Here is a 16,883-nt window from a genome sequence, read left to right as displayed (position 1 = left end):
TACGTATCCTTCTTTACATAAAATTGACGAAGTTATCAAACAGAACTACTCTGTCTTAAAGAACAGAACATCTCCACAAATAAAAACTTGGCTATCCAATTTATACCGTCAACAAAACAAGAAGAATAATAAATAATTACTTATATATATTGAAAAGTAATGTAATCTATATTACATTTTATATTTAGTTTATTAAACATGTTTTTTAAAGAATTTTATATATAATATATATATTTTTAGTTTTGGAAGCTTTGTGCATTAGATTAAAATGAAGTTTACAATTTTTAGTTTAATCATATCTTGATTTAAAGTTACGTACTATATATTTTTTAAAGTCAAAGAAGTTCAAACTATATAATTTTATATCATTTTATTAAGTCATTCAATAAAATAGCGATATGTAAAAATACAGTATTGAATTAATAGTTATTCATAACTGCAAAAGATTCCACAAATCCATTATTTACGTAACATACCAGTTATATTTTCAAACTTTGTTGGTGAAAGAATTACAAATTACGGAAGAAGTTGAGCATATATTGAGTAATAAAAATGTTGCAGTTCTACAAGCATTTCAAGAGTTTAAAATATTGGCAACTTGCAATAACTGTTGTAAGACCCTTAAAAAAGCAAGATATTTTATAGATTTAGAACTTATGGCCAATAAAACAATGCAAAAAAAGATTTATTCAGTTTGCTTTAAAAAACACATTGGATGTAAATTTAGCTTAATATTGAAAAGCATTCTTAATTTTTCATTTTTTAATTATCCAGAACATGCTCAAGAGCTACAATATAAGATAATTAAAATTTTGATTCAAAATTTTGTATCAGGTTAGTGTGAAAAGTGAGTAAAATATTATAAGCAATTAGAACATGGAACTTGGAACTTGGAAGAACCCGCTAAAATAATTTTCCTATTTTTGTAGAATATAAAAAATGACGGCAGAAAGTAACTTAAATTTTAAATTATATATATACAAAATATGAAGTTATTGTAAATTTAATATATATAATTTACAGGTTTTAACGATGGAGAATATGAAAATCTCTATTAGAGATAAAGGAGAGATTAAATAAATCTGATCAGCCTTTATCGACTGGTTTAATTAATTCATGATATAAAAGGAACATACGACCGAAAGTCAGGCTTAAGTAGGTTTACCAACCTAAATTTTTAAAAGTAATAATAGCTCTCACAATGTTTTCCTTCTTTACATATCATTTTTTTATTTTTAAATAAATTCATCTTAGATCATGCATATAAAATTTCATGCATTAAACTATCAAAACAAAAATATATTCGGGATTTGGTGAACGAAAAATTGAGATTGGTACACCTACTTAAGTCCGAATTTTGTGCAAAGACACCGAATCTAAATTTTTAAAAAAATGGATGCTTGTTTGCTGCTGAGAAGATAGCAGATTTTTTACATTTATAATAAACGGCACCAACAGCTTTAGAAATTGATGTCATATTACAAGCTTTTCGTTTGATCTAAAATGCATATACAGTACTATAAAATATGAAATAAATATCGTATATTAAAATAAATAAATAAATATTATTATTTTATTTATTATTTGTTATACCAATCTGAGTCATTCTCCAGGAATTCGTTTTTCACCGGCGTCATTGTCACTTGGTGATAACACTTGCTGTGCTAAATGACTGTTCCTTTCTAGTCTTATACATCAAATAGCTCTTAAAAATTCATTACAATTAAAAACACTTTTTTCCAACCAATACTACTTTGGAAACTTCGTAATAAAGAACAATACCTCATCCATTCCAACTAGTATGTACTGCAATAACTTTTAGGCGTAAACTTTATTCATTAAAAATCTTAGACGTTTTCGAGAATATTTCATTATTCCTTAATATCTTACGATGCCTATGTATAAAAGAATACATTGTATTCTTCAGCAATTGCTCCTATAAAACGAAACAAAAATAAGTATTTTTTAATTTTGTAACTAAACATAGCAACCAATCGCCAACCTTTCTTATCTTGCAAAATTCTTCCCAAACGCTCCGCTTCTTGTTTTCGGAATCCACCATGCGATGATATGTGTATAAGAACATTGACCTCTCTGGTAAATCAAAAAACGTATCTGCTACTTCATTTCTAAATATAATATTAACTTTTATATTAAATTTAAAATTCTCCAAAATTTGTATTCTTTCATTGTGACTAGTACGACTATAAATATAAGGTTTATTCATTTTTATTGCATAATGCTTTAAGACAAAGACATTTCCATAAAAAACAATTGTTTTATCTCCCCTTCTTTCATGATATCGTATCAAATATTGGCAGCAACGAAATTGATTTGGATTCATTACATAGAGGAATGCTATTTTCTCATCTTTCCATTATTATTCAGATACTCTCTATAAAATTCGAGTATCATGGAGCACCAAACTTCTGCACATTGCACCCTTGCAATAAAATCTCTTTTTTGAAATTCCAACCAATTGGCTTCCTAAAAGCTAAGATCTGATTAAAAAGTTAAGATCCGCAAATTTAACATCTTTTCTTAATAACGTAGCCGTTAGACATAAATTACAATGAGACTGGACAATTATTAGTACTCGATGGAACATTCTTGCAGGAATTGAATGCAATTCATTCAAAATCATAATACTCCATTCCTGTTCCTGCAATCATTTCAAATTGTTGTTCAAGCTCCTAAGAACGTGTTTGTGTATATGTGATCATGGAATTTGTATTAACTAAAATACCACAACTCATTAGCTTATATTTTGATCATCTAGCAAACTGATATATCATCGAGTCATGAGCAGTTATTTCAAATTGCTGTCTCAATTGATCAACCGATACTCCAGAGTTGCATAAAACCAAAGCTCTTTTTCTTACTGTACAGAAAGCTGTGGCGCCTACTAAACTTTTTCCAGCACCACATGGTAACAATATTACACCAAATCTTACTGGACCATTGCCAAACTACTTTTTTAAACTTTTCTCCTCATAAGGCCTTCAAACAGCTGATGGTTTTACATCAATATTGATGTCAGGATTAACTGTTTCATATCAAAAATCAAACTCTGCTAATAAAGGATGATCCAATTTTATACATCTCTCTTTTCGATTACTTAAATTTTCTCTTGATTTATATTGAAACTAGTAATCTTGATTTCCACTACTTCTTTTTGATCCTTATCTTCTTTATCTATTTTATTATAAAAAGCAGTAATATACTCTGGAACTGTAGCTGATTCCTTTGTAAATTCAGTAATATTTCCTGGTGCTTGCATTTTTCCACAGAAACTGTTGATGCATTTGGCATTGGTTTGACAAAAAACTGAAAACTACAAAATGATGCCTTATATACAGCTTTATTTTAATTAAACAAATTTTTTTACAATGTACCTACTGGAAAATGTTTATGTTTTTTTTGAGTGAATATAACAACATTATTTTACTGTATTTCATCTACAATCTTCCGTAATCTACATTCTCTAATAACATGGTATTTCAATAAACTTTAAGGGACATCTGGATCAGGAGACTCAACAAAATACTTGTTTTAATACAAGCTTGACCTGAATTAAAGAACAAGTAAATAAATTTTACATAATATTTTAGTAAAGTCATTAATACCATTGAGTATACTTGTTTTCCTTAATCTTTTGATATATAGAATCATTTATTATCTTCTCTTAATAATAATGAAGCTGTTAAAAAAATCTACCATAGGACTGGACAAATGTTAGTACTCGTTGGAACATTTTTGGTGGAACCATATGCACTTCATTCAAAAAATAATACCACATTCCTGTTTCTGCAACCATTTCATTGTTTCTTCAGCTTCCCAAAATCATTTTTATGTATTTGTGATCAAGAAATATATAGTAACTAAAATACTACAGCTTGTTGGCTTGTCTCTTGCTTCGCTAGAAAACCTACATATCATTGAGTCATCAACAATTGACCAAAGTTCTAATTGCTGTTTCCAGTGCTTAACCAATGCTCCACACTTGCATAAAACTAAAGCTCTTTTTTCCAGCACCACATGGTAAAACTATCTTCTTAATCTATTCTATTATAAGAAATAGTAATATCCTCTGGAACCCTGTAGATGATTCCTCTGTAACTTCAGTAATACCTTCGGTGCTTACATTTTTCTATAGTACTGTTGGAGCATTTGGCACTGGTTTGGCACTTGGCACTGCTTGGCACCAAACTGCACCAAACTGTAAACTGCTGTAAACTATGAAATGATACATAATAGTTGCTTTCCTTTTACACCTAAAGTGAGTATGTTCGACTCATTTGTATACAGTTTAAGTAACATAAGCTGTACTCAACTGAGTCACATAACTAATAGCGAATTCGGTCGGCTCAGACTGACACTCAACTAATATTAGAGAAAACAAAACAAGTGTTGCATAAGGTTCGGTTTACACTACACTTGATCTGATGCTACATTTAAACCGTACGAATGTTGTACAATGTTGTACCTAATCAGTTTAACAACTAATTGTGCACTAAACTATACTAGTGTTCTTTGTAATATTTTTTGAACAATTCACACTGCAGCAGTGCATGCCGATAGGATTTCGTTGTAATTTATTATTCATCTGCGAATACAAAGTTTATTAAAAAAGAATAAAAGGGAAAATGAGTATTAAGTTCAAAAATTTTGTATTTAATGAAAATAAAAAAATTATAGAAGATAAAACTAGCATTTTATGTGAAGTAGAAAATGAAAAAGGTTATATATTTTAAAATTTCTGCATATACATTGTAATTTATTTATAAAACTTATTATTATATTAAATTTGAGTACTAAAATAACTGTTTGTTATTAAAGGAGGTATAAACATTATTATGTTACCTAAACAACAGTTAGTTGAGGCTGGTTATGAAGTGCCGAATAATTCCTCCTTATATGAGAAAGAAATAGAAGAATCTCCAAATACAAACGAAGATGATGACGAAGAATTAAGTACAATCACAAAGAGCAATATTGATGAATGGGCAGATAAAAGTACAAGATTCCTACTGGATAAATACGCTGAATATTTGGAACAAGTTGGGCCAATGAAGAAATTTAAAAGTAAGAAAGTAATGTGGACACAAATTGCAAAAGATTTAGAAACAGTTGTAGGTATAAAGAAAACGTATCTTCAATGTGAAAATCGTTATAAAACAATTATTCGAAGGAAACGTGTTGGTGATAAAAACAATTCTACTTCTGGGTCAAAACGAATGAAAATAAGTTTTGAAGATGAAATTAAACAGATTACTGCCATAGATGACAGTGTCGAACCAGAAGTACTACATAGTTCAAATAAGTTTGTAGTTAATATTAAAAATAATAGTCTAACGCAAAAAAATAAGTCAGAAGAATCTATTAAAGTAAAAAGTAAAAACAGTAAATGTAATTTACTTGTTGAAACTCTAGTAGAGATTCATAAGGAGAAAGAAGCTGAAAGGCAACAACGACATGAAGAGAAACTTCAGTTGTTAAAAAGTTTCCTTGATAAAGAAAATAGTTCTAATTGTTCCTAAACTTTTTCTGCTTTACATGGTTTAAAATATATGTTCTATATTACTTTTTTATGTTATTTAACAATATTTATGTGCAAGTATGATAATATATAGTCTATTCAACTGGCACATTTCTTTGAAAAATGAAAAAATAAATATGTTCAATGATATTTTTAATATTTGCAATGATGAATCACACTAATAATCTAAGATATTATTTGTGATATTAATATTAAGTTTTTGTTTTTTGAAATGATCTTAACACGTTCATATTGTGATAGTTGGGTATAATTAAGTTGCAGCAAATGTATTAAATATGATTTCCAAGTTTAATGTTATTATATCTTAAAGTCCATTTTGTTACATAAATATTTTGAAGTGTATTTCTTTTTCTAAAAATTTTATTATCGTATTATAAATTATTTAACCAAATACAATGTATAACATATACTATTGTATTATATGACTCCTGGTAATTAAATTTCATTTAACATGTGACAGAGAAAATTTCTTTTTTCCTCACCTAAAGCTTTATCATTATTCCCATGATTTTCCTCACAAATATTTTCAAAATTTTGAAAAGGTTCTTCTATTTCTTCAAGCAAATCATCCAGATTATCTTCATTAAATATACACAAATTATGTAAAGCACAACAAGCTATAATAAATTTACAAGAACGATATACTGTATGAAAATCTAATCTAAGTAGTTGTCTAAATCGCCCTTTTAATAAGCCGAATGCATTTTCAATTTTTACTCTACAAGCAGAAAATTTATAATTGAAATTTCGCTGCTCCTCCGTTAGATTACCATAATCTCTATAGGGTGTAATGAGATACTTTTTAATAGGATAGGCAGCATCTCCTAATATATGCCATTCGTTTCCACATATATCTGGTAATATACTACTTATGAATGATAACTTAAAGATACGTGCATCATGAATTTTACTTGGTGGTCCTGTAAAAACATCAAGAAACATCTTCTTCGCATCACATATAGCTTGTAGAGTCAACGAAGGAATATCATGTCGATTCACATAAGTTGACTTGATTTTGTGAGCAGGTGTTCGTATTGTAATATAAGTACCATCAATACATCCTAGAATTCCAGGAAAATTATTAATCTGAAAAATTATCAGTAAATATTAATAGCTTTAATGTTAAAAATGTTAAGAAAAAACGTTATTTTTATTCATTTTAATCCATCTTTACTATTTTAAAATTATATTATTCTGTCTGGCACAATAATGCTCATGATTGTCTTAATGAAGTTACAAAGATATTCTTTTAATCACTAAACCATTTAATAATGTTTTCTGTCAATAGGATTAGTACATAAAATAGGATTCTTTAAATATCTATGAGACATTGATTCATCTTTAAAACGTCTCAAGAAAGTAATGTTCTTTACATATTTGTGTATTATGATTAATAGAGAAGGATTTGTTTCTTACAGTTTTAAATTCATTCGAAATCTCTGTCTTTTCTTCAATCGTTTCAGGAAATTTTATTATAGACTTTGCTAAATTGTTTAAAAATTCCATAATATTATCACAGACGAGATGAAATGTGGATTCTGCCATATTAAATCGACTTGCTACATCCCTAATCGAACATTTTTACCTGCGAACCTTTAATATAAATATGAATAAATATCTCAAAAATTATTTTAAATATATAGTTATTCGTATATATTTTCATAAAATATAATATACATACCACAAAAATGACAGCAATTTTCCATCATTTGGTATAGCGCGCTCGTTACATAAATTTTGGCAAAAATGCGATTTTTCATATAAATTTTTTAATTTGTTATATGTATTCCGTCGCAAACGAAAATTTCTTTGAAACTAAAATATTATACCAAGATACATTAAAATATAATTTTCATATAACTATAAGTTTTTTAAAACAATAATTTATTTACCTCGTTATCTGAATATTTATTAACAACATTTAAGTATTCTGTTATTTTTGGCCTTTTGTCTCTTATTCCATATTTTATAAAAACATTTTCATCCTCCTCATCACTACTACTACTTTCTAAAAGTTCATTTAAAAATATAAATTTAACGGCACACATATTTAATTCTGTTACACTTTCATAAACCCGCTTCTACAAAAATACCGAAAAACAGTGTAACAAAACTGCACTGCCAAAATTGGCAGTGTAATAAAGTTTGCACTCGTACATTTTGTTCCGTGTAGCTGAACATAAAGTCAAGTATACACAAAATTAGTGCAACATTTATCGAATACGGCAATGAATGTGTTCTCAAAAAGTGTATTACGATCGAACACGATAAATGCAATGCACTAAAAGAGTGGAAATTTATTGAACAGACTGCACAGGAAAAATTGTACACTAGTGTACACTGGTGCAGGCGATCGAATTCACTATAAGATTTAACTGAGTTTTGGTGTAAAAGGAAAGCACCTAATATAACCTCATTATCAGTAACAGTGAGCAAAACTGTCAAAGTTGAAAATAGGTTGGCAGTGCAGTAGTAGAAAAATTACGTCAAAGCACTAACTTCAGGGTGAAGACATCCGCCGAGGATTGAAGGAGAAAAAGAAGAATCGTAATATTTGGGTATAATATATAGACAACAGAGTACGAGATCTCTGGATTGCGTGAACCGTTTTTAACGTTCGAGGTCTCATTCGAAAGTTCTTTGAAAACCTTCTTAAGATAAGCTATATATGGCTAAATCATGATAATGCATTATTCACAGATATATGTCGATTTAAGAATTGAGACGACTCAACTTGCTGTATAAGTTACACGGTAGCGCTCGACTATATACATATATATATGTACTTGCCGTCGAGCCACTACCATGTCTCTTGATATGCATTTGATTTTTTTAAAAATGATACAGTTTATAACGATTTACTCTACAATTAAATTAGGTGATGCAACACATAAATATTATTATAAGAACTTATTATTATTTTGTTTCAAAGCTCATCTAATTAAAAAATTTGTGTGGTTAAAGAATGTATTATTTAAGGACGTATTTGATATTCTGTGCACTTTGAAAACAATTTCTTACCGCAAAAATTTTAAATTTAAATTTGTTTTAATTTCCTATAAATTATAGAGTTATTATTTGTATATTTAGCTTCATAATGACTTATATAAGCTATATATACATTAGCTTATCCATATATACCTAAATAATTTAATATACACAAGTTTAAAAACGTGTATTTAAGATGTCGCCAAAGTAAACAGTACGAAGCCGCTGTCCTCATACAATACAATCTAAATTTTATTTTACATTTTGGTATGTTAATCTATATATATAGCTTTAAAAGTGATTATACTAGACTCAGGAAGAATATACAAACCGATATATGCGGAAAAATAATATGGTTTAAAACTGTCCTCGAACACAACCTTAGACATATATATATACTTATAATAGTATATAATAATACATATCACTAAGTCTTCATAATATTACAGATATTTAAAGTATTATTAAATATATATACTTCAATCAATAAAAACAAGAAGCAAAGAAAATGAATCACAGCTACTACTAATTGCACAGCACTTATAAACTTTAAACACAACATTTTTTTATGCATATCTGACTTGTAAACTTCTAAGAGTAGTTCACGCTAAATCTTCTGCATATTTACTTCGAAGATCATCTTCTTCTTTTAATAGTTTCAAGATCATAATTTGTGACTCAACTTTTGCAGCTTTTACTTTCAAATCATTTATCTGCCGTTGATACACAATAGACTCTGCAACTTTTACTGTTTTTAGTATTTGCTCACCATTCTGATAACACTTTTTCTGTGTAAAAGAGCAATATTTGTCAATTATTTTATTGGATTCAATTTCCAAACTATTCTTTTCTTTATCACCCATATCTTCGTATTTTAAAGTTTCTTTGGATGTAGTAACATAAAACTGTAAGTTTTCGTTATCATCGACATCATTAATAGAATCTTCATTCTCTGATCTTTCAAAATTATGATGGAATTCATCTGATGAGCATTTACGTTTCTTTCTAGGATGCACTCTTTCTGCTTCATCATCGATATAATAAATACCTCTGACTTCATCTTTTGTAGGAATATGATCTGCAATAACAAAAGAAATTTGATTTTTAAAGACTAATACTAAAACTGAAGCTTCTTTTCAAATAAATAAAATTACAGAACTCACGAGTTTTCTCATAGACTGAAGTACTATCAAATACATTCCTTAATTATACATCATTAAATGAAGTAATAGAATCAACTTTTTCCATAATTGGGTCTCTCACTTGTGATAACAGCTGCCCACCCCCAGTTTTAAGACGATTTGCTTTTTCTGTCGTGTGCATTTTCCTTGTCCTATTAATATTATTTCTTGTATATAAATCTACGATATTTATTTGAAATTTATGTCATATTGGTTACGTTTCAAATCCTAAGCGCTAAGGTAGCGCTATATCGTGATTGGTCAGTCGAATCAATTTGATCAATCATGACACGTATTTTGTCTAGCGCTATCGTAGCGCTAAAGTTTTGAAACACAGCCATTTACCTCTGTACTAAGTTTTTCCATCATTGTTTTAGTTGAACAGCATTTTTTGTAGGAAATCCATGTGCATTATAGATATCACTAATTTTATTCCATGTTTCTTCTTTTTTTTTTTAAATCCAAAAAACCAGTTGCTTTATTTTCTATTATGTGTTTAAACTGCTCTACGAGATTGCATAATATCTCCTTTTCCTTCTCGGTGTATATACTTCTTGCCATTTTATAAAAAATTAGACACTAAAATTTAATAAAAGATTGTTATAATCGACATGATAAATAAATATAAAAAGCCAATAAATATAGTAGCATAATTATCAAATTATAATTATTTTCATGAGAAAATCAAAGAATAGAATGAATATATTTATCTATTTAATTAATTCTTACGATTACGAATGATATATAATATTTTCCAAATTTAGCCAATCTAGCCTTTTTTTAGCAGTTTCAAATTTCAGCACATTAGTACATTCCGGGAGGTTACCTTTCAGATTGTTCTAATTTTAACCGTGTCATTACAAATCGCCATTTGCATATTTCGAGTCGACGCCCGCTGCGGCGTCATTTGAACTTCGAGTCAGTTCAAGCCGAGTAGAGCCGGACTGGAGTAAACTCAGCAGAAGCAAGTCTTGAGTCGAGTTCGAGTCACGTCTCTGAATACCACCGTTAGACATAAGTGTCAGTTTTGTGTCTCGTTGCGGTTACGGTAGTTTTACTTGCACCCTTTTATAAGTGCGTTTTGGTGGATCCATTGCGGAATGAAGTGTGTCCTCGTGCTGATCCGTTTCTTCATTTTCATGGTCCTCTTTATTGGAGTAAGCCGGTTTCAGCCTCTCAATCGAGACATTTTTTTCACTCCATTGATGAGGATCGAGTAAACTCTATCTGAGTTTCTTTCTATCACCTTGAATGGCCCATCATACGGTGGTTCCAAAGGTCGCTTGACGGCATCATTCCTGACAAAAACGTGAGTACAGCAATTGATGTCTTTTAATATAAACGGTATAGCCTTATTGTGGTGGGCAGTTGCTGTTGGGCGAAGAGCCCTCATTAATTCTCGATGCCTGTCAACGAAAATTTGTAGATATACAGGTTGAGCCAGAGACACAAAAAAGTCTCCCGGGATTCTTAAAGTTGTACCATACACCATCTCTGCTGGAGTCGCCTGGAGGTCCTCCTTGAAGGAAGTTCGGAGTCCCAAAAGCACTACAGGGAGAGCTTCAAACCAAGGTTTTGTGGAACACATCAGTGCTGCCTTCAGTGTACGATGCCACCTCTCTACCAAGCCATTTGATTGTGGATGGTATGTTGTGGTCCTTATTCGCTTGGTTCCAACTGCTTGCGCTAGTGATAGGAATAAGGCTGACTCAAACTGTGTTCCCTGGTGAGTGCTGAGTGTGAGCGGAGTGCCAAAGCGTGCTACCCAATTGGTGAAGAAAGCTTGTGTTATCGTTTCTGCTGTCATGTCCTTGAGCGGGATCGCCTCTGGCTATCTGAAGAACCTATCAATAATTGTGAGGCAATATTGATAGTCACCAACCTTCGGGAGAATAATGATGTCCAGGTGAACGTGGTTAAATCTACAGTCAGGTACGTCAATGTGCTGAGGTACCAATTTGTTGTGCTTGTGTGTCTTTGCCCTTTGACAGCTTATGCACTCCCGAGCCCAAGTTACTGCATGGCTTCCAATCTTTGGCCAGACAAATCTTTCCCTTAACATTTTTGAAGTGGCGCGGATGCTGGGATGAGCTGGATGATGGACTATTCTGAAAGCTGCTCGTCTGAGGCTGCTTGGTAAGTATGGTTTAACCCTATTTCCATCCACGTTACAGTATATGTCAATTTCAGGTTCCACTCTTATCTTCTGTAGATTAAGTGATGTTGGGTTTCTCAACAGCTGTTCAAACTCTGGATCTCCTTCCTGTGCTTCCTGGATATCAAGTGGTGTGAGTGTAGTGGGCATTTGGATAGTATTTATTCTAGATAATGCATCAGCAACTTGGATTTCTTCTCCCTTCACATATTTTATGTCTGTGGAGAGTGTTGAGATGTACTATAGCTGTCTCAGTTGACGATCTGAGACTTTGTGCTGCTTCTGCCCAAATGCGTGAACCAGTGGTTTGTGATCTGTGAAAATGACAAAGTGCCTGCCTTCCAGAAGGTACTCAAAGTGCTTAGTGGCCGCAAATATGGCAAGTAGCTCCCTATCATATGTGGAGTACCGTTGTTCTGTGCTACTTAATTTTCTGGAAAAGAAACCTATTGGGTGCCATGTGCCGTCTTCGTTTTGCTCAAGGGATGCTCCTATGGCTGTTGTGGAGGCATCACAAGAAAGCCGAAGATCTGCTTGGGAAGTGGGATACTTCAAGAGTGTGTGTTGAGCTAGGGCTTGTTTGCATTTCTCGAAAACTTGTTCAGTTATCTTGGACCAATTTAATGGGGTCTTGTCATTTTTCTTGGAGGACTTCCAAATTGGTTTAGGTGGGCTTGAAGATAAGCAGCACGTGGTAATGATCTCCTATAATAGTTCAACATCCCCAGGAATCGCCTCATCTCCAAAATATTGCTGGGCTTTGGGAAGTTCAGTATTTTCTCCACTCTGTCACTGGATGGTGAGTAACCACTCTCACTGATCCGGAATCCCAGGTAATAAATTTCCTTATATCCTAACCTGCACTTACTTAGGTTCACTGACATACCGTGCTTCTTTAGGATGTCAAACACTGCAGTGAGGTGTTGCTGGTGCTTCTGTTCGTTGACTGACATAACCAGGATGTCATCCACGTAGCAAAACACAAAGTCCAGCCCTCTAAAGATGTGGTTGATGAACCTTTGGAAAGTCTGAGTGGCATTTTTAAGCCCAAATGGCATCACCACGTACTCGTAAAGTCCCCACGGTATGTTGATTGCAGTCTTTGGTATGTCCGGCTGAGCCATGGGAATCTGGTAATATGCCTTGGCCAGGTCCAATGTTGTGAACACTTTCTTCCCATGCAGAATAGTGAACAGATCCTGTATTAATGGTGGTGAGTATCTATCAAGCACAGTTACTGAGTTCATTCTTCTGTAATCACCACACATTCTTAGGCTTCCATTTTTTTTAGGCACTAGGTGGATGGGGCTTGCCCAAGGACTACGTGATGGCCGTAGAACTCCAATGTCCAGGAGTTTGTTGATTTCCAGCTTTGCTGCGGCTGCCTTGTCTCCTGAGATTTTCCTGAATCTTTCAAATATGGGAGGACCAGTCGTGGTTATTTGGTGTGCAAAGCTCATATCCACCTGGTTAGGCTTTAGGAAAGGCTTAGTGATCTCTATGTATTTAGTAAGAAGATCATAGTACTGCATTGACTGGGTACCTGTAGAGATGTTGATGAAATTAGTCTTCAGCACTTCTCCCTTCGTAGTTAGCCCTGTTATGGAATCATCTAACCTCTTGTGTTTCAGGTCGATCAACAAGCCATAATGGGTGAGGAAATCTGCTCCTAATATTGCTGTTGGGATGTCTGCCATCACAAATGTCCACTTCATGCTTCGTCGTAGGCCTAAGTCCAGCTCTTTGTCCAGGCTCCCATATGTGTGAATAGGCGTCGAGTTCGCTGCGAAAAGCATCGGAGCTTGTCGGAATGAAGTTCTTCTCGACCTTCCTACTGGAATTATCGATATCACCGATCTCGAATCCACAAGGTAACTTTGGTGAGTTTTTTTATCATATATGTGTAGGCGCGTTTTGCAGTCTACTTTATTAATGCTGCTGTCATCTTTTGTTTTCAGGGACGACAGCCACTCTAGTTTTCCGACCGCTTGTGGAAGGATTCGTGGAGCACACAGGGCTCCGTACATTTTTGCGCCTGTTTACCGAAGCGTTCATGGTAATAACTGAGCTTACTTCTTTTTGGTGTCTTCGATCTCGATCGGTGTCTCATCTTTCCCCCGCTAGCACCAGTGGTTTTGTTAGCGAGCCTAATCTCTTTTATTTCTTGCATGCAATTTATGATTAGCGCATGCATATCATCCAACCGCTTTTCTATCCTCCTATCGTTGTAGGTATTGCTGTTGGTTGCTGCTACGGTGTAGGATGAGTTGAAGACATCTAGGAGCCTGTCTGCCAACTCCGCAACTCCATCAAGGCCAAGGTTGCTAGATGTGAGAAGGTGCGGTCTGATGTGGGCCGGCAGGCGTTCCAGCCACAGCTGATGCAAGATATCTATTCCGATATCTCCCTTAGCTAAATCGCGCATTTCGTGTAGCAGTTGGGAGGGCTTTTTGTCCCCTAAGACTGAATTCTTGAGGAGATTGTCCACTTGCTTGGACCTTGGCTCCACGAATCAACTCAAAATCATGCCTTTTAAATGTTCGTATCTCCCTTTTTCAGGAGGTTGGCGTAGGACGTCGGTGAGGTTGCGCAGCGTTCCCGCGTCCAGCGCCCTGAGCACCGCCAAATACTTGGTTTCGTCGCTTCGAACTTTCCCTGCAGAGAATTCTGCCTCGATGAGAAGAAACCATATATCAGGAGCCTCAGCCATAAACGCGGATAGTTGATGCCTCCAAATTGCGCCGATGTCTCCATTCCCCGTAGGTCGAGTGATCGAATTTGATGTTCCGGCCTCATGGATTGATGCGTTGGCGGGAAAACCGTTGTCACCACGTGATAGCCTTAACGGTTCATTTTCCCTTTCATTTAGCCGTAATGGCTTATCCACCAGGTCCATTATCAAATTTCCTCTCGCTTCACTAGGCGGCGGCGAACGATCCAGTGTCTTGAACAGGATGCGCTCCGACTTCAAGTCCCCACGAGGTAGAGAAGAGTTCCAAGATTCGCGAGTCAGCCGTAGAACGTAATCCGGGTGGATCACGTCGGGGTCACCAGTTTTGTAGGGAAATGTACCGCTGAATAAATAAATCCGCACTTCTCTATTATATTTTACTAATCGTTTTCTTTATTGATGCTCCTAGTAGTTCGAATATAACTATTTTACACCTGCGAAACTTAGTTGAGATCCCAAGAAAAAACAAAAAGAGAACAGGAGGTCATAAGGACCTTATATATATACATAGTCATACATGCAAGGTGATAACATATATACATGCATGGTCTTTTTCTCGTATGTGTGCACTTGCAAGGTATAGTCGGTGATTTTAAATGGCCTATATGTAAATTAGGTGCATAGAGGTGTTGCCAACCCAAGATTCACAGCTAGTGTCCGTTAGCACTGGTCTCCGCCATGTTGCTTGTTCGTGCCGCCACAATGGACCTGAGACGCGTTTGCCAACACCAGTGCCGCCTACCGGTAGGGATTGCCTCGGGATCTCGCATGAGCAATCTCCCGTTTCATCTCTATGTAAACACTTCTCCACTCCAAAATGGCGGATAAGTCTCATTTTTCTTATTCATATATTGGTAACGGACCATTTCATGTTGGCACTACATGATATTGACCAATCAGCATTCTCAGACACCATCATCCTGAGCGCTATAGTCAACTAACACGAATCTCCTATATGCCGCCGTTAGAGAACCTCCCTGTATAAGCAATAAAAAACTGCACTAATTTCTGCCTAGAGAAAGTCGACCATATGGTGACCTCTAAAAGTCAACTATATGGTGACTTCTACAAGTCAACTTTAAAGTGGGACATTGTCGACTTTTAGTCTGTATAAAGTCCAATTTTAGTCAAAGAACAATTAAGTCAATTATAGAAAGTCGACTTCTCATAAGTCAACTTATAATCGACTATAAGTTAACTTTGTGCTGTTAGGGAACATTTAAATACAAAATATTTTGATTTTAATGTTCAGTAAATAAAAAAATAAGTTTGCGTGTTCGTAACGTCGGCATGTACCTCATTTCATTTAAATATACAGTTATACAAAATTGTGATCTCTATATTAATTATAAACGATTAAATTACAATTACACACACCTTAATTAAAAGATTTTAACACTCTCTAAATTAGTTAAAAGAAAATTTCATAAAAATGATAATTTTCTATTTACTAAAATTTGAAGATAATGGAAAGACTTCTTCGAATATTGCAGTTATTTTCTGAAACAATTTATAACATTCATTATATATTTATTGAGTTATACTTATGTAACAGCTTACTCTACAAAAAATGTAGGTACCTCCAATGCATCCTGATTTAACCGCGCTGTCATTAGATACACATAATTACATTCTTCTTGTAATACAGGGTTTTTCTCTAACTCCGGCATATAGGAGATTCGTGTTAGTTGACTATAGCGCTCAGGATGATGGTTTCTGAGAGCGCTGATTGATCAATATCATGTAGTGCCAACATGAAATGGTCCGTTACCAATAGATGAATAAGGAAAATGAGACCCATCCGCCATTTTGGAGTGGATAAGTGTTTACTACTGTTTACATGCTAGGGCTGTGTTCGGAAATTCTTTATGCGGGTAAACCCGGGTACATTCGAGTAATTGGTGGTGGGGGTCGGGTTTACTCTGAGTGAGATTAGGTAAGAATAGTTTTCCGAACTAGTCTCTAGGGCAGGGCTCGGAACGGCTTGCAACTTTCGGCTGATTTCCAAGCTCTATCCCCTCCACCAAGTCACGTGGGCTCGCAGTCGCTGGTCGTAGCTGGGCGCGTAAAACATAGCCAGGGGCGGCACACGCAATTCTGGAACAAATAAAATACATGGGACCAAATTACTGTTTATCAGCAATAGTATAAAAAATTTACCATTTATTGGCTCAACGTTATTTTAAATATAGTATTACCAAATAATAAGTCGAAAGTGTGTTACACTAATGTAATTAGTTGATTTTAATAAACATTAAATTTATTTGA

The 16,883-nt window shown here is 33.8% G+C and overlaps 1 protein-coding gene and 1 pseudogene across 1 annotated transcript; both read right to left on the bottom strand.

Moving 5' to 3' along the window:
• Window positions 1–1,602: 1,602 nt before the first annotated feature.
• On the bottom strand, window positions 1,603–3,280 carry LOC136786189 (general transcription and DNA repair factor IIH helicase/translocase subunit XPB-like; annotated as a pseudogene).
• Window positions 3,281–13,856: 10,576 nt separating this feature from the next.
• On the bottom strand, window positions 13,857–14,309 carry LOC136786174 (uncharacterized). Its single transcript, XM_066747727.1, has one exon. The coding sequence runs from the start codon at window positions 14,307–14,309 to the stop codon at window positions 13,857–13,859; it is 453 nt and encodes a 150-aa protein (XP_066603824.1).
• Window positions 14,310–16,883: the final 2,574 nt, after the last annotated feature.

This window comes from Prorops nasuta, unplaced genomic scaffold (genome assembly GCF_024137725.1).
Source record: "Prorops nasuta isolate Cenicafe-Biocafe unplaced genomic scaffold, Cenicafe_Pnas_1.2 PNAS00001, whole genome shotgun sequence".
Lineage (NCBI taxonomy): Eukaryota > Metazoa > Arthropoda > Insecta > Hymenoptera > Bethylidae > Prorops > Prorops nasuta.
The sequence above is the reverse complement of the archived record's forward strand: the minus strand, read 5'-3'. Positions and strand labels throughout refer to the sequence as shown.